At 38.9% G+C, this 19,566-nt stretch overlaps 1 protein-coding gene across 3 annotated transcripts in view; it reads left to right on the top strand.

Annotated features, from left to right (window-relative positions):
• Positions 1 to 19,566, top strand: part of LOC121500689 — a 414,421-nt gene that overhangs the window by 269,723 nt on the left and 125,132 nt on the right. For all 3 annotated transcript variants that reach the window (XM_041772631.1, XM_041772632.1, XM_041772633.1), the window contains exon 5: positions 16,670 to 16,870. In XM_041772631.1, coding sequence (XP_041628565.1) covers positions 16,670 to 16,870 — 201 coding nt within the window. The remainder of the gene's footprint in view (positions 1 to 16,669; positions 16,871 to 19,566) is intronic.

Raw genomic sequence — 19,566 nt, 5'->3', positions numbered from 1 at the left:
TCTTCCTTTCAATAGTTGTGCTTTCTCTAGTTTAACACCCTATAATTCCTTCAAGTATTCTTCATATGATCTCATTTCCTGTTCTGTACCATCATGATAACTGTTTTCTAGTTATCCTCTATCCCTTTTATAATCTACCCAGAATGTTGAATGCTATTGTCTGGGTAGTTTGTGACCAGCAGAGAGAAGGGGGGCCAAGATCATTTTTACTGTAGATAATCAGCTTGGCTGGATTAGCAAATTTACCAATTCAGAAGTCTCATTGAGTTAAACGTTTAAAAATGCCCATGTGACAAAGTGTTACCCATAAGAGCACACTGGGACTCTATTTTATGGCATTTCTCCGATGTTTCCTTTCACTGTTGCTTGTCAAGACCTGTTAGGATCCTGCATCTGTGGTTGTTGCCTATCTCAGGTTTTGGTCAAAATGTGAGGTCAAAAGACTTGAGGTTAAATCCTGACTCTAGCTTTATTATTTGAAAATAGTAATTTTCTACAATGTCTCTGTTTCCTCATTTGTAAAATGGAAAACTAAGTGCTTTAACTTACTGAATAGTTGTACAAGAGCCATTGTGTCTATCAAGGTATTTTGGGGGAAAATAATGCACAATACCAAAAATAGTTTTTATTTAGCTGTCTTAAAACATAAATATTCCTTCTTTGGCTTCATCTAGGTGATTAAAAATGGTAAAGCCTATGTCAGTTGTGGTGTTATTTACAATAGCTAAAGTATGGAAGCAACCTACACGTCCATTGGTAGATGAAAATGTGAGGGTGCCTGGCTGGCTCGGTCCGTAGAGCATGTACTCTTGATCTCACAGTCATGAGTTCAAGCCTCACGTTGAGCCTCTTAAATAAAAACTAATGAAAGGAAATTTGGTATAGATACAGCAGAATATTACTCAACCATGAAAAGATTGAAATCTTGTATTTGTGATGTGGAGGACCTCGAGGGTATTATGCTAAGTGTATTAAGCTAGACAGAGAAAGATAAATATGATATGATTTCACTTCTATGTTGATGCTAACAAAATAACAACAAAGATAGACACCTAAATATAGATAATAAACTGGTAGTTGCCAAGGGGAGAGAGATGGGAGGATGGGTGACATGGTGAAGGGGATGCAGAGGAACAAACTTCCAATTTTAAAAGAAGTCACAGGGAGGAAAAATACAGCATAGGGGATATAGTCTATCATACTGTATACAATACAGTGTATTACTGAGATCTCTCTCTTTTCTTCTCTGTCTTTTTGACAGGGGGAACATTCATTTTCCTCATCTTCAGTCTTCTGGCATCAATTTTGTTTCTCCATCAGTATTTATAAGAAGGGAAATTTAAGAGCAATTAACTTCTGTTTGAGTCCACATTGCATACACATGGCCTTTTGGTGCCTCATCTTGTTTTTGCCAATGTCCTACCTCCTCAGGAGCAGTGAGATGTGTTTATTATTATAAATTCAGAATAGTTAACATCCATGTAATTAGAAGACCTTTGGAAGATCTTCCTAAATATTATAAATGCATTTTAAAAATCTAGAGTCACTTTCACTTCCTTTGTGAAAGCAAAATCAACAACATGAAAGCCATTGTATTAAGAATATTGTAATAACAATTTTATTTTTGAAAAAAAAAGTATTTTCCCCCCTAAGTTAAAAAAGAGCTCTAGAGAAAGCCCAATCAGTGGAATTTCTACCTTGCTTTGTTAATGTGGATATGCAGAAATGAGAAAATTGGTTACTCTTAACATTTTGCTCTAAACAATAATACTAGTAAAACTGGCTATTTAGCACTTTTTGCTGTGTATCATACATTTTATATGGTTTGCTCATTTATTACAATTATTCTGCAATGTATGGAGGTTTGCAAAGTTTGGGAAGGAGAAAACCAGGACCCAGACAACTTTACTAAAATACTTAATAAATGCCAAGCTGGAATTCGAATTTAGATCATCTGATTGCAGAGCCACAGGGTTTTCCATTACACCACGTTGTAACTTTAAATGACAGTTTCCAATTGACTTTAAAATTTTTTACGTATTTAATATGATGACCATGCTGAGCGACCTTTCTTTTGGGCTGTGTCAGTGGGAATTGTGTGAATAAAGCTGTTACATTAATAAGTTGAGTAATGGTTGAGTTGGACTGCTTTCATACGTTTTAGTATAAAGAAATTTACCAATGAAGAAAAAGCTGCCTTTATCAATTGCTAGTCATAAGTGGAGATTGTGCTTTATTTATTACAAATCAATTAATGGTCCTTTCCTCTAACACCCCATCAATCAATGCATACAAGTTTCCATTGATAAGGATACCTCACCGAAAGAAATCAATTCTCCTTTGTCATTTTGACAGGAGTCAGCTATAAAGGAGGATTAATCCAGAATGCAGTAGGGAAATACCTGCAGGCTAAGGCCAAAACCTAATTTGGTAAAATCAAAATTGTCATAAGAACATTTCACGATCAATGATAACAAAAGGCTTTATTCCTTGTTCCCATAGTAAGGATTAATTTGCTTCTCCAACTTAAGAGCTGAAAACTACTTTTGTTTGTTCATTTCAGTTCTCTCGCCCCATTGCCAGATGCTGTAGAAGGGCTCAAGATAGTGTCTGCTCTGTTTCCCAAGGCTTGGTTTGGAATTTAAACCATTTTAATAGGGAACTGTATAAGAAAATCTCGTGTAATGCCTGAAAAATGTACAGTTGCAGATCTGCATGAGGCCGTTTGCTGGCTCTGCTACAAGATTTCTGTAAGAATGGTCCAAAAGAATCTTTGGAAAGGAGAATTTTCATTAACACAGGCTCAGCAGAGGAATGTTTGAACTAGTATGAGCATAGTCCAGCCACCAGCTCTGTGCACACAATATTACTAATTGCAGGCTGGAATGCAGCGACCCCAGAAGGTGCGTCTGTGGAGTCTTATTTTAAAAGGTGATTGCAAACATGTGAGCAGTTAGCATGCTCTACTTTGGCCCTAATCATGCTATTTCCATAGTATTTACGGAAATTCATTTTTGGAGCAATTTAAAAATTGGACATTAGAAAGCCTCTCTACTTAGCTGTGTGACAAAAAGCATCCAGGAAACATTTATGCTACTTTTAGTTCATGTTTATCTTCAAGCTGAAAGACTGTATAATGGAAGACCCTGCCTTCCAGAATGTTGCCTCGCTGTTTTGATTTATATAACTTAAATTATGTGGGTCAAATCCGTGACTGGGAACTCACATAAATAAGGTTTACTTCTGAATTGTGCTGTTTAAATAGCTTTGGGGGAACAATACTTTACTAAGTAGTCTTTATTAAAGAAAGGCCATAAGCATTAGGTGTTTTTCATTTTTAGAAATTTTGCAGTATTTTTTTTTAATAATGAGAAAAAAAATTTTTTTTAATAATGAGAAAAAAATTTTTTTTATTCATGAGAGAGAGGGAAAAAGAGAGAGAGAGAGGCAGAGACAGAGGCAAAGGCAGAGGCAGAAGCAGAGGGAGAAGCAAGCTTTATTCAGGGAGCCTGATGTGGGACTCGATCTTGGATCTCCAGGATCACGCCCTGAGCCAAAGGCAGGTGCTCAACCACCGAGCCACCCAGGCATCCCAATTTTGCAGTATTTTAAAGTTAACATCCTTTTTTTGAAATCAAGTGGTTTTGTAGCTTTGTTTCCCTTCTATCTGGAAATCTTTGAAGAAAAGGTTTACAGTTTTATTTTATATAACTTTGATATATGAATGTTGATATTGGACAATAATTTTCCGGATATTTCTTAAGAAAAAAAAAAGTCTCAAGTCCTAGTCCAGTTCATTTTGACCCAGGGTAAGTTCTAAGGTTGTTACTGATCTATTGATATCACCTAGAATGTGTCTCTTAGAAGCAGAGTGATTAGTATTTGGTTTAGAAATTGTATGAAGAATCAGTTTAGAAATTGTATAAAAAGTTTTAAAATTTTGTATAATTCTAAGATAGGATTATACTACTTTCAGTCTGTTAGTGATTTGGGTAAAAAAAATATTTTGGCAACTAAAAATAAATACTTTGTCCATTTTCCCCAAGTAGCAACCGAACTCTCACCTCATTAAATAAATTTTGTTGTTGGCTTGCTTCTGTTTACTTATGCATTCCTATAAGTGACTGATATTTTTAATTCATGTGGTCACAGTGAATGAAGCTCTGTCAAAATATGCTACTATTAACATTCTAAATGTGAAGATGATGTGCTGAGCCATCAAACAGGCTTCTCTACTGTAACAGGGATTGAAATTATACCAAGTATGTTCTCTGACAATAGCAAAATTAAGGCAGATGTTAGTAACAGAAAGGCATCTAGAAAATTCCCCCACATTTGGAAATTGAACAGTTCACTTCTAAAAAACCCACAAGTCAAAGGGTGTATTTGGAAGTGTCAATAATGCATGCCTCGGGTATCAAAGACTGAGGGATGCAGCTATAGCACTACTCAGAGGCTAATTTATTGCTTTAAATGGTTCTGTTAAAAAAAAAAAAAGTATAGATTTAGAAACATCAAATAAAGTTGGTAAAATTGTCAAATGTTGGAAAGCAAAAGCCATTGGAGGGGCTACCCCTGCCGGATAAGGGCTGTGACCTGGGAGGGACTCACACAAGAGCTTCCAGTGTCCTGTTTCTTGAAATGATGTGGAATTGGAATAGGGGTGTCAGTTATGGGGTTGTGTGTCCCCCCCACCCCACCCCCTGCCCCCCCTGCCAAATTCATCTGTCAGTGTCTCAACCTCCAGTTCCTCAAAATGTAAGCTTGATTGGAGATGAGAGTCTTTATTTATTTTAAGTTTTGATTTATTTATTCATGGGAGACACAGAGAGGCAGAGAGACAGGTAGAGGAGAAGCAGGCTCCCTGCAGGGAGCCCTATGTGGGACCCTATCCCAGGACCCTGGGATCACACCCTGAGCCCCGAAGGCAGACGCTCAACCACTGAGCCACCCAGGTGCCAACCACATGTCAATTATAGATGACCTTCTGTGCCAGAGCACACTAATGACATTTTGGGGACAATAGTTTTAAATGTTTCAGCTTAGAGGAACAGTGTGTGTGGATACTGAAACAGCGACAGCACTATCCCTTGTAGTAATCCCACATACCACAGTGTTGTGAGAACAAAGGTGGAAACAGAGGTAGGGCCCCTGTGTGGCACATGACTGGCACGATCTGAGTTTGCACTAATGCCTGGCCCTGTGATCAATGATGATCATCTCGTTGCAGTTTGGTTTTCTTGAAAGACACTGGCTTCACAACAAATCTCATGTGGTAGATCTCTGGGAAAAAGGGAGGTGAGTTAAACTGATTGAGAATGTAGTTGTTTCTGCTGAGGTGAAGACGTGCTGGGGTGAGACTGCTGAGACTGTGCAAGTCCTCCTGGGGACGGATGCACTGCTCTACCTCCCGCCTGGCCTGAACGCGTCCTGCCTTTGGGATTGCGCAGCTACAGCAGATGATAGACACATTTCTTGTTTTAGGGCTACTACTTCCTTTGGGACCCATGTGTACTTTTCTAGAGAAAGGAAAAGGGGAGGGGGAGGAAGGAGCTGATGCTTTTGAACTACTTAGACCTAAGCTCGTAGACCTGAGGTGGGGCACAGGCTGCGCTGTGTGTGCGCCTCTATGTGGGTTCTCATCATCAGGCACACACAGGTTGGCATTTGCTGTGGGAATGATATTAAGGGTCAAAAGGCTATTGGTTGAGGGATGAAAAGAAGTGTGTGGAATGTGTGTGCACTAGGGAACGATGGGAATTCAATAAGTTTTTCCTAAAAACTGTCCCCCAAAAGAAATCCTTCCAGCTCCCCTCCTTCCTGTGCTTCCTCCTGCCCACTCTCTCTTTTATTTTATTTTTTTAAAGACTTTTTATTTATTTGAGAGAGAGAGAGAATATGAGAAAGAGAGAGATCACATGCAGGGGATAGGGGAGAGAGGGAGGCAGACTCTCTGCTGATCATGGAGTCTGATAACTAGGCTCATCCCAGGACCCCCAGGATCTTGACCTGAGCTGAAGGCAGACACTCAACTGACTGAGCGACCCAGCCCTCCCCCGCTTTCTTTCCCCCTCCTCCCCTCCTTCTCTTTCTGCCCATCATGCTGGGATTCTAGAATTTAAAATATACTCTATGGATTAAAGACGTAGTAGTCTCTTCCAAGAATTTATTTTTATATGTTGAATATTCTTGGAAAGTAAGACTTGGCTCCTTGGGAGGGATCCACTCATCCTATTGTTTTGCCATATGGTAGCTGAACTGGGGGTCAGGAAGGAGGAGAGTATCTGGGGAACCTCGTCCCTTATGTGGGCTGTGTAGACTTCTGTCCAGCGCACATACTCTGGGGGACTTCCTTCTCTTCCAGGGCACTACAACTTTGTGTTTTCATTTTGGTAACAATAATAAACTGGCATAAATAGGTGCTGAATCACTTGGATGGTAATGTTGTAACAAGATCGTCCCAGGGAACTTATGCACCTGTGTTTACATTTGTGCCTGCTCTTCAGTCATTGTCATTGTTTGGGCTAACCATTGATTTATAAATGATGAGTTTCCACCAAGTTTAGGCTAGGTGACATCCGTTTCCGATATAGGTTAATTGGAAAAGTGGCGGGAGAATTGAACCACTCTGCTAGCCAGAGTAGAGCAAGCCCTCTCGGCTTGGGAGCATCTTGGCTGTTGCTTCCCTGCTACTGTAGTTGGGCTGTGAGCTCAGCCTCCTCTATCTAATTCAATTAATACTATTACACTGTGTTGGTTTCATAGCTTTTCTGGAATTTGTCTTATAAATTTATTTTGGCTTTAGAGTCGTGTACAAGCTTAAGGGCTTTATTCCTGGTGACGTTTGGATACATATTTTGAAAATTTAATAAAATAACTTGTGTCAAAACTGGGAGTATGAGTGAACTTTTGTGTATTACTCAGTGTTTAAGGAATGCTGGTCAGATGTAGAGCAGAGAAGGCTGGGCCGAGTAAGCCTCTGTAGTGAGGGATCCTTGGGGATGGGGGAAGGACAGGGTTATGCTAGATTAGATAGTTGGGGGATGAAGAGGATTTGGTAAGTCATTTTGCAGGTGTCCTGGAGGAATACAGGGGACACACACAATTTGACCTACAGCTGGCACTCTGGGTGAGTTTTAAGTAAGGAAGTGCTATCTCAGACCAATCTGACCTCTTCTGGAGTATTTAGAAACAAATGCATTTCTAAAGCGATTCATTATGAAAATTGAGGTCAGTGACCTCTGTAAAGAAAGGTGAAGTGGTGTCAGACCCATTCCATTTAGCTACCAGCAGGTCCACAGGCCATATATGGGGTTGTCTGCTTGCATAGTGAGCAAATGGAGCCAGTAGCCTTTAGACCAAAAGGCAGAGGGGCTAGAGAGAGCTGACTCCTGTTCCTCACCTCTTTGGTGGATCCTCATTGCTAAGGCTGAATTCCTGTGTTTATACTGCTAGATAAAACAATTTCTGTGTCCTTTTTAGTTCTTCATTAACTAATCCCACTTTTTTTTCAAAGATGAAATCAGCTTTATATCAAATTCTGGATAGGGATTCATGTCCTCAGGGGCCCCTATGGTTAATATATATTTTAGGGAGGAACTTCAGCTAGATGACCTTATGCTCACTTTTAAGAGAACTATAATCCTAATTCTAAATAAAAATACCAAGATCTTTTAAAAACAAACATTGTTTGGAAAGCTAGCATGTTGTTGATTATCTCTAAGCAGTATTACTACATAGAAATAACCAGGACAGCAGATAGTATGGGATTTCTGGGCCTTTTTGCATGTTTATATACAAGGCACACAAGCATCTTGCAAAACTCAGGTAGTTTTATAATACTAAGAATGTGCTAATCAGACCAAAATAAAATTTCAGAATTTCATTTTCTTAAATAATAGTTACCACTAGATTTCATTATAGGAGATAGATAATTGCTTTAGGTTCTATATATGAATAAACACATCTCATTGCATATGTCATTATAAATATAATGAGAACTTATGCTTCATATGTTATATGTATAATGAGAAAATTTTCAATGTATGCTATAATTCAAAATTATTTTCAGTTTGCATTTTTATCATTTAAGTCCGTTTTGTTCCTTAGCCCTGTGGTGTGGAGAATATAGTAAGTGGAAATCAAGTCTTACCATCTTCTATGAAGGGGAGAGCCTATCCTTACAGAATCAGCATTGGCTTGAACAAGCTGATTTGAAGCTGGATTTTTAGTAGCTGCTTACGTTGTCATTTCACTTTGTATAAGCATTAAATACCAAGAAGCAATTCTTTTCAAAGGAAAAGGGGAGAAATGAAACTTCTAGAAAGTGAATCACAATACTGAAAGCTTATATACAAAGGAAGTATGAGATTTAAAGATAAGAAAGAATATGATCGGGATCCTTGGGTGGCGCAGCGGTTTGGCGCCTGCCTTTGGCCCAGGGCGCGATCCTGGAGACCCGGGATCGAATCCCATGTCGGGCTCCCGGTGCATGGAGCCTGCTTCTCCCTCTGCCTGCGTCTCTGCCTCTCTCTCTCTCTGTGACTATCATAAATAAATAAAAAAAAAAAAAAAGAAAGAATATGATCTTGAGGTATAGTGAGTGATAGGAAAGGATTAAGTCATAGAGGTGTGTGTGGGGGCACTTGGCTTCCTTAGTTGGTAGAGCATGAGATTCTTGATCTTGGGATTGTGAGTTCAAGCTTCATGCTGGGCCTAGAGTTGACTTAAAAAATATCGATGGCCCCCGGCTGGCTCAATCAGTAGAGGATTTGACTCTTGATCTCAGGGTTATAAATTTAATCCTCACATTGGGTATAGAGATTATTTAAAATTTTTAAAAAGAAAATCCAGGAAATAGAGATGAGGAAAGATAGAATAAATAATGAATAACCAGAAATGTTATCAAGTAGGTTTGAATTTGAGCTCTCTCCTCAAATGATACCTTTTAAGACTTTGTTAAAATAATTTACATTTATTCATAATGGAAGAACTTGTGGATGTATTAAGTTTTTTAGTGTAATAAGATGAAAATGTGTACATTTTTCACATAAAGCATCCATTAATGTGTTAAATGAAAGAACCACTAAAACAAATTTTTTGGTAAGTTTTCCTTTCATCAAGGAAAGAGAAAAATGTTAGTATCGTTCATGTTCAAAGTTTTCTACATGATATTAAACCCATGTGAAGATACAAACATGGTAGATGTGTATCAATTAATGATAGTGCTGTGCAAACATACAGCTTTCACACAAAGGCCAAAGCAGAATTGTAATTTAAATTGCCTAGTGGATTTCCCAGTGATGATGTTTGCCTAATGTTCTAATTTTACCTTCCCTGCAGGTATATGTAGGACTTAGGGATTGCTAATATTGATTACTAATAAATATCCATAGCAAGTCCTTTCTGTTGCATCTGCAGTAAGTAATCCACATAACATGTCTAACATTAAGGGCAGCATGATGGAGGTTTATATGTGCCCTAACTTAGTAATTGCAGTACTAGCCTTTAAGTTAAATTTTTTACTTAGATCATAGGGATGTAATAGCGTTAATATATATTGCATAGTGTGACTCAATGTCGTAAGGGTGTCCTGGCATCACCAAATTGAAACTTAATAACAACATAATGGGGTAGATCATTCGAATCGAATCGAAAATAATCACATCGAAACGAAAATAATCAAATCGAATCAAAAGAATTTTTTTTTTTTAAATAGATTTTATTTTAGAACAAGTGAGAGCACAAGCTGGGGAGGGAGGGGCCATGGGAGAGGGAGAAGCAGACTCTGCGAAGCAGAGAGCCCAATGGGGGCTCAATTCCAGGACCTTGCAATCATGACCTGAGCTGAAGGCAGGTGCTTAACCGCCTGAGCCACTCAGGAGCCCCTAATATGTGGAATCTTAAAAATACCAAAAAAACCCAAAATAACTCAAAAACTTGACTCCTAGACACAGAGAACAGATTGGTATTATGCCAGAGGTAAGGGGTAGTAGGTAAATGAAATGGATAAAATGGGTAAGAAGGTACAAACTTTCAGTCATAAAATAAGTCACAGGGATGTACTGTACAGCATACATTACATCTAATGTATACATACATGTATAGATGTATAGTACAGCTATACTGTATATAATATATATATGTATTATAATATATAATATATATAATATATATAATACTGTATTATATATCTGAAAGTTGCTTTATCCCCATTTGTTAGTTGAGGAAACTCAGTGAAAAGCAGAAGAAATTTGCCCCCAGTCAGATTATAGTAAGAAATGGACTCAAGATTTGTACCTGGATCACTTGCTCCAGGCTTTTAATCAGTCCTCCTATGACTTCCTATGGAAGTTTGTATGCTCCTTAATGTAAGCCGCAGAACTGTGATTCTAATTTTGGAATTACATAATGAACTGCTTTTGCAATGATTCAGCTGGTCTATATATAATGGTATATTGATCTTTTTACCTGGTTAAGAAAATGTAACATTTGACTATTAGGCCAGTCATTTTCCTGAGTGGTTTTTCAGATGTCAGACTGGTAAATGCATATTATATTCCCTCCAGGTGTATTATCCAGTTACCTTGAAGTCCAGCATTCTTTGTGAATCCTCTGCACCTCACATTTCACTGAGTTTCCTTGTTTGATTTGCTAAAATTGGATACTGCTACAAATGAACTTATTTCTTCCATAGAGATGGGTATAACTTATTGTTGCTATATGTTTAGCTAGGCTCTTATCACCTGAGGTCCCCTGAAAGGGAGAGGGCCACATGGATATCTCGGATAGGGAATCAAATAAGTCTTGTGTTTATACAACATAAATATATCTGGAGTTACAGATTTTGATATGCAGACTAGAGAGTAAGGAATGGACTTAAGGATCCCAGATGGCATGGAAATCCTAATGCTACTCACTGTTTTCAAAGTCTGAGTGTGGTCTGTGTATATTAAGTCATTCTTAAGGAATCCCTTTGAGATGTTGATTTGTAGACCTAAGTTGATAATATCTAAACCAAGCCAAAAGATTTTCTGGAGGATAAAAATATGCACAATTAAGTGTTTTGAGTCATTCGGGTGTCATTCTGTTAATTAATGCTCGAAACCTTGTGTAGTATTGCAATACTATTTGAATGGCTGCTGGCACGGGTTTTCTAATCCATCAACATTTATGTATAGGATATCCACCCTGTTGAAGCAAAATACTATATATTAGGCAATGAAGGAAAAACTGAGAGCTTTTAGAGCCTATTCTCAGCCAATCCTTGGGTGGTTGGGTGACCAGATATCTGTATAGCAAATATATACATGAGTATCTATATTATGAAATATAGGTATTAGGTAGCCCTGAGCAAGTGCTATTTTATTTGAATAACCTATTCAGGGAAAGGAACAGATGACATTAGTTGGAAGAGACACAGGAGGGATTTGGGTGGGGTTTAAGTTGAATAAAATGATTGAAGGCAGAAATTTTACCACTGAGAATGGTCTGAACAAAACAGTAGGGCAATTATCTGTTGGGGACATGGGGAAGAGATTAATTTGACTGGACGAGAGCCTTCTGTAAGGGAATCTGAGATGTTAGATATGCCTTGCTCATCAGAGCTGTGAATGTGTGTTGTTATGATTAAGGATAACTTGGGGGATGGATTCTTAAATTTAATGCTGAGGTCAGGAACCTAGAGCAGCTTTTCAAAAGCTCAGTTCTTAATCCCCCATGAAGTATTTGTTGAAATGCATTCTATCATATAAGTGTAGACAACACTTTACAAAGTTTATGTGGACTTCTCAGAGTCTTGAGTTTACTCATGTATACAGTGCATCCCCAGGAGGGAAAGACCATAACATACTATGTGTCTCACACTTTAAGCACAGAATCTTTTCCTAGAGAACTCATGAGCAGCTATCCTGTGTGCTAGTTTCTGTTTTATGTGGTTTGGAAAAGATAGTCTTAGATTGTTCTATGTTGGGGTGAGGCATTAAGAAACACTTCTGAAGTGGGGAATAATAAGAAAGTATGACCTGTTAAGCCAACCTGCTATTTTTAATTTTTGTAGGCATAGATCTAAGCAGCTAAGATTTTTATTTTATTTAGTTTATATATTTTTTAAATTATTTATTTGGAGAGAGGGCATGAGAGCAGCGGGAGGGACAAGGGAAGGAGAGAGAGAATCTCAAGCAGACTCCCTGCTGAATATGGAGCCTGACACAGGGCTCTATCTCAGGACCGTTAGATTAGGACCGGAACTGAAATCAAGAGCCAGATGTTTAACTGAGCTACCCAAGTGTCCTTAAGATTTTTAAAGTACGTAGAAGTCCCAAGATTTCATGGAATCCCAGAGTCCTTTGTAGGAGCTGATTTCAAGGTATATTTTAAATGTAGTTTCTTTTTAAAGTACTGATTTTCTGGCTTCTGTTGTTCTCGTTGACAATGAGTTTAAAAGACTCCTTGTTTGTATTTTTTCAACTACATTGGCATTACAGTGGATATCAGGAGCTCTTAGGTCGTGTATGGTCAGAAAGAGAGAAACACGGCCACCCACATTTCCCTTTTTATCCCGCATACCAACCAACCATAGTGTTCAGGGAAGGGCTCACTAGGACCTATGAATACAGACATGATGGGGCTGTGGTGGTTTCCAGTCTCTCCTGTAACTCTTTTTTTTTTTTTTTTTTTTAAGATTTTGTTTATTTATTCATGAGACGGAGAGAGGCAGAGACACAGGCAGAGGGAGAAGCAGGCTCCATGCAGCCATGCAGGGAGCCCCACATGGGACTCCATCTTGGGTCTCCAGGATCACGCCCTGGGCTGAAGATGGTGCTAAACCGCTGAGCCACCTGGGGTGTCCCTCTCCTGTAACTCTTGATAAAGCTTTTAATGCTATTTCTAGCACTTCACTTCTAAAACTCCATTTGGATTCGTCCTGGTAGGACCACGTGATCTAATACTTGTGTGCTATGTTATCAATTCTGGATTATCACAGGATCATGCAAGATTGGATCCCAAAATCATTTCTTCCTCTGCCCATATTTGAAATAGAACACATGGAAAATCGCATTTCATCAATAAAATCCTTAGTTGCTTTTTTCTCTGCCTCTCAATAACTATGGAGGAATTTTTTTCCTTTTAGTTTTGAAGTAAACTATTTCATTGAAAGTAAATGCCTTAGATAAAACTAGTCAATTGAGAACATTTGATCCAGAGAAATGTGAGGCAAATTAAAATTGCAATTAATTGGATTGTTACTTGTGAAGGCCTTCAGTTAAAATCTATTCTTTACACATCTTTGTTTTTCTAATTTCAAAAAATGGTTTTCCTTTTATTTTTGGTGTCTTACTGCAGATGGAGGAGGAAATGAGATAGAGCAGGGTAATGTTTTTGTTTGTAATATGACAACTTTCATTAAAAATTGATATTTCAACCTGTATGATCATGATCATGTACTCGATCTTGTGTAATTCTTTTAAACTGAGATTTAGATTTCAATTAGGGATGATAGAAGGAAGATTTAAGGAAGATTTATGAAGTGCAGAATAAATCCTGAAGTTATCTTAAAAGTAATACAGTATTTACTCAAGCTCTACTTTAAAAAGTAGATAAGTGTGTCTTTTAGGAGAAATTGCTTTTTTTTGGGAGTGAATGCTTACAACTTGTCTTTCAATATATCTCATTTCATTGTCTTTTGTCACCCTAAATGGTCAAATTTTTCTACATCCATGTGGAATCCTTTTTATTTAAACTGTCTTCAGAAAGTGTATGTGTGTGGCTATTTTGGTTTGTTTGTATCTGGTACTCTTGGAGATTTTTGAAATAATCAAAAAACACTTAGGTCATAGACAATGTTTACTGTCTTTAAACAATAGTTTACTCTTTTTTTTTTTTTTTTTTAAATAGAAGGTGTGGTGTTGGAGCATGTATTTGAGAAACAGGATAGACAGCATGCAGATTGAGTGTAGGACACTGGAATCCTACTGCTTAGATTCAAATCCTGGCAGTCTACATGCTAGGGATGTAATTTTGGGTCAACTGCCTCACTTTCTCTGTGCCTTAGTTTCTCCTTATGTAAAATGGGGTTGGTGATAACAGTAGCTACTGCATAGAGTTTTGTGAGAATATGAGGGCTTAGAATAGTATCAGGTACATAATAAATATTAAATAAATTGGTCATTATTACTAAATAAATTAATACCAAATACTAGACATGTTTGTGTTTCTAATTTCAAAAAATGGTTTTCCTTTTATTTTTGGTGTCTTACTGCAGACGGAGGAAGGAATGAGACAGGAGAGCAGGGTGATGTTTTTGTTTGTAATATGATGATGATGATCTCTTTAACAGGAAGATAGGACTTGATTATTACATGTGTTTATATGTACACAGAAACCGTATCATTGCCCTTCCAATTAACGACCAACGCCAGAAACGCTCAGTCACCGCAGTTGTAGAAATGACTCCAACTTTGTGTTCCTTACCAGAAGTTGAAAACAACCCATATTCAATTTACCTTCTTAGTTTCAGAAACGTTCGTTGGCCCTTTGACCCTGGAGCTTACAATGTTTACGGCCTTAAACCAAAAATGTATATGTGCAAGATTATTATGATTGTCCATGTCATGGGGGGGGGGGCAGATAGTAAGAATATGAGACTCTACATACCTATTGGTGACATTGCTTTGATTTTTTTTTTTTTTTTTTGGTCATGGCATTAGTGAGTAAAATCAAATGATTAGTTAGCCATAACTTATTTTCTTAGTGAAATTCCATCGAATGCTGTTGGCTGTCATTACTAACCATAAAATTGAGCTTGGTATTTTAGGATGACTATTGCTTGTTAGATGTTTGTCTTTGAAATATTTTGAGAAATATGTTCATGGTATAAACCCAGCCTCATCTCTGAAGTATTTCCAAGTTCTTTGGTTTGGGATTTTTCCTAATAGTTTGCCACTAAAATCAGAAGCTGTGATGTGTTTGAGAAATTCCAAAACCTTTCCATCTCATAGCCCCTGAATTCTTTCTGTAAATGGTTTCTCTAAGATTATAGCCCTTATTCAGCTTCCTGCCACAGCAGTGACAGTGCACACATTTGCTCTTACCCCTGACCCCCAGAAGAGATTTCATTCAAGTTCTGCCATCTGTACCTCCAATTTGGCATCTCTATAGCAGAATCACTTTTCAATTTGTGTCCATTTTCTTTCTTCCCAGTGACTTATTAGCCATCTCCTTAATCTTCTTGGAGCTGAAGTGTAATCCTAAACAATTTTTATCTTTTCCCTTTCCCATTATTTTCTTCATCCACACGGTTACTGAAGCCTTTTGGTTGCCATTAGTATTTTTTTTTCTCCCCAGCTGTCTTTCCTTCAACTCTTTCTTTGCTTCTTCCTTGATCAGGAACTCATGGCTTTATGCCTAGATCATGACCCCCTCCTAATTAGTCTCTATGAGACAGGTATGCGGTCTTGTCTTGGTGGTGGAACTTTCTGATTAAAGCCCATATTTTGTGTTTCATTTCTGGTCTAAAATTTCCAGTGGTTCTGTGTAAAGCCCATCATTGGCCCTTACCATCTTCTCTCTTGCAGGAAGGATTGATTTTCTGTGTGTAGTGTTCTAACTCCAATCATGTCAGCCTCATTCCTGCCTTCTTTTGTTCCAGTCCTTTGGAATCTCCTTCACACACATTTCTGCTCCCTTGTCTTTGATCCATTCCTCCTGAGCTTCAGCTCACAACTTCCACCTTGTCTTTGCTTAAAGATTCATAACCTTCATTTTGCTTTGTCATTTCTTGCCTTATAAGGCTACTTCACTGTTACCTGTCCATTTTTATATTTACATTTTGCTTTCTATTTTTATACTTCTGTATTTTATATTTTCCATCTTGCTGGCTTTTAACTTCCTAGGGGCAGGAATTATTAGGTTTATATTTCTCCTCCATATGATTGATAAAATAGGCACCTAATAAACAAAAGCAGAGTGAATCCATGGTCAAATCTTGGAGGCATCACCATACGCATAGCTCTGCTAGGGTTCAGATGAGGTGTTAGGAAGCAGTGTTCATATAAATGCAATGCAAATGTAAGGTGATGTGATTAATTGTTGGGCATGTTTTGGGCTTTTGCTGCTAACGTCCCTTTTTTTCTGGAATAGCACTTTCCCTAAACGTCCCTTGACCTTCAGAGTTCAATTGGAGACAATGAGATGTGTTTCTGTAATAGGTCTTAACAAATAAAAGCCTATTTGCTCATGTCTGTTTATTTACATATATTTTATGATGTCCTTTTTGTTGTGGCAGTTGTTCCTTATGGATATTTGTCTTTCTTGTCCAAAAGCTCACTAAGGTAGAGGTGCTGTTTTACCATCCCCTCATTACTGCTGTGGTCCAAAGGTCCTTCCTCTACCTTTTAGCTGGTACCAGGCTAGCATTCTGCCGCAGAGCACTGTACACTTGAGCATTTTGGTGGGGGAGAGCATAGCTTCTGTAGCTCTAGGGCACAAATGCATCCTTTAAGCACCTGGTAAGCATACCTGTACTTTCGCAGATAAATCGGTGTGTGTCTCCTCTGTGCCACACCCCCCCACACCCCCACCCCAGCACACCGCCCTCCCTCCACCCTCATTTCTTTTCCCAGGTGGTCCATATTAGTGAATATACTGGTTTTTTTTTTTTTTCCCATAGGATTTGCATTTGTTCTTCCAGGAGTGTCTAACTGGATGTCCTCTGCAAATTCATCAAATGTGCCATCTTTTCCATCATGTGGTCATCCCCGGGATCATCATCGAACATCCTTCTCCACCACTCTGGTCCATGGATGGTTGTTCTCTTTTGTCCATTCCACCAAATGTCCTGAACACTGTCAGAAGAGGGAAAAGGCTAATGGTAAGAATTATTTTCTACTCTTCTTTGAAACACTTCTTTACTTTTAAGTGCTGCCAGCATGAGATTTCTCTTATGAGTGGGTGGTAGGAGAAGAGTTCACAAATGTTGATTTTGGATATTAACATTTTCGTGATCTTTTTTGGATTCCTTTCATAGTAATGCATCAGGAGGAAGAAGGTGAAAGAGCACATTACAGACAACTTTTGTGAACGTGCAAACGTTTTTAACATTCTGAGCTTCAGATGCCAGCATCTGTTGTCTTCTGGATGTCACCCCTGGCATGACCCACTAGTATTCTTTTTTTAAAGATTTTATTTATTTATTCATGAGAGACACACATAGAGGGGCAGAGACACAGGCAGAGTGAGAAGCAGGCTCCATGCAGGGAGCCTGACGTGGGACTCGATCCTGGGACTCCGGGATCACACCGTGAGTCAAAGATAGACGCTCAACTGCTGAGCCACCCAGGCATCCCAATCCACTAATATTTTAGACTCGGTATAGCTAGAGGCACACTCATTCTCTCTGTTCTACTATAATCTTTTCCTGCCAGTCTGGTAATGAAAAATTAATGTCATCATTTATCTGCTACCCCCATGCTCCACTAATCATTCATTTGCTGTGCAAGTTACTTGCCTTCTCCTCTAAATATCTGCCAATCTGCCACCTCCCTCCCGTTATTTTATCTGGCCTCTATCATCTCCAGCTGTGGCTCGTTCAGTCCCCTGCTTGCAGGGTTGTATTGGTTACTGGAGATATCACACCTTGCCCCTACCCTCCTGAAATGGATCTCATTGAGTTTTACATCTTGACTAAAGGGCACATGGTAGGCTTTTTAGCATTTCATATCTCATTTCCCTGATTGTTCCATATCTGGATTCACTGAAGTCTTTGATTAGATGGTTCTTGTCCTGATCTAGTTCCTGAGAGCATCTCAACTGAACCAGGGTGCATGTAAATGTTCTCCATCCCTCTCTTCCATATCCAGTGGGCACTTAAAACGAAGTGACTATCTGGGGCCAGGAAGTTGGGGGCTCCATGATTACCTCCAAGTTGCTGTATCTCTTATTGTTTCCTGTACCATGCAGACCCAGTTCTTTGTGTGTCACTGTTTGGTGGTATGGTTTGCAGGTCTTCCATCCACTTTGTATTGACCCAGTTGCAGCTTTTACGTGGGCCTCATTCCTTATTTTTTTGCTCAGTTACTTAATATAATAATCTACTCTTCCTATGTGGCTTCAGCTTGGACTTCTATTTCTTTGTAGCTGAGGTGCCTTCATCTGAATCATTCTTACCAAGACTGGTAATCGTGATACCCAAAAGCCCTTGGCGAGTAACTCTTTGCTCCCTGTGTATTGTTTCTAATGGTCACCATAGCAAATTTCTGCAAACTTAGTGGCTTAATACAATAGAAATTTAGGTGTTCACGGGCCACACTCCTGACAGAGGCTATGGGAGAATCTGTTCCTTGTCTTTAATAGCTTCTGGTGGCTTCTTTGGCCTGTGGTGGCTTCCCTCTGGGATCTCCATCCGTGGCCACATTGTCTTCTCCCCCTACCTCCCTCATAGGAGTGTCCTTATGAGTACATTTAGGGTTCAGCTGGATGATCCAGAATAATCTCCCCACCTTAAGATACTTAACTGCATCTGCAAAGTCATTGCCAGAGAAGGGATCATGTACAGTTTCCAGGAATTAGGATCTGTTATGTTCAGAAGCCATTACTCAGACCACTATCCCATGTTTTACACACCTAACATGGGACATTTCCTTCTCCTGGAAGCCCTGCTCCTGACTATTCCTGAGCCATGGTTAAGCTTGCCAGGCCCTTTGGCTTCTCTGGCCTCCTTATCCACCTCCCCTGCACCTGGAACATTATATGGAGTTAGAGAAAATATCAAGTCCCTTTTCAGAAATGTCACCCTGTGATGCTCCCTCTCTGTCTCCCACAGAGGCCTTGCCAGTCAGAGCCTCCTGAATGGTCTCCTGGCTCTTTAGTTAACTAGGACATACTTCGACATTGTGTGAGGTATCGGCTGCCTTCTATTTAGCCAGAATGCACTTTTCCCTCTTTGTCTGTGCTTGGTAATGTATCATTCATTTGGTATGGCTCTGTTCAGATTCCCTGAAACTCCCCTGATCCCCTTCCCACCCTCCTCTTCCATGCGGAATTCATTACTTCTTCCACTCTTCTTCCTCAGCACTGTGTTCATATTTCACTCTAACCCTTACCACATTGTATTCTATTTGATTGCATCTGTGCCTCCTACTCGCTAGACTCTGAGAGCCAGAATACGATAGTATTCATCTTTTTAAAAATTTAATGTGACAGACGATGCGCAAGTGCTTGACATAATATAGAAATAAATGTAATGTAAGAAACAAGTATTTAATCAATTCAGATATCAAATTTTCTGTAATTCAGACTATCCTAGGGTATATAATATTCAATGCCCTTCTCCCAATTTCCTTATGAATCCGGAAGTAATCATTCTCTTCAGGTGAGCATCCTTGTCTTTTCCAGCTTCTGGTGGCTGCTGCTCTAGGGCCTTATGATGGCTCCATTCAGAACTGACCTCTGTGATCACTTTGCCTTTGTACAGTCCATGTTGGCTTTTGTCTCCAGTGCAAATTGATTAAAAGCATTCTAACTTAATGTATTCCTCACTTAAATTTTTATTCAACATCAGGGGGTCAT

Source organism: Vulpes lagopus, chromosome 10 (genome assembly GCF_018345385.1).
Source record: "Vulpes lagopus strain Blue_001 chromosome 10, ASM1834538v1, whole genome shotgun sequence".
Taxonomy (NCBI): Eukaryota; Metazoa; Chordata; class Mammalia; order Carnivora; family Canidae; genus Vulpes; species Vulpes lagopus.
Note: the sequence above shows the minus strand (reverse complement) of the source record. Positions and strands in the feature narration are given on the sequence as shown.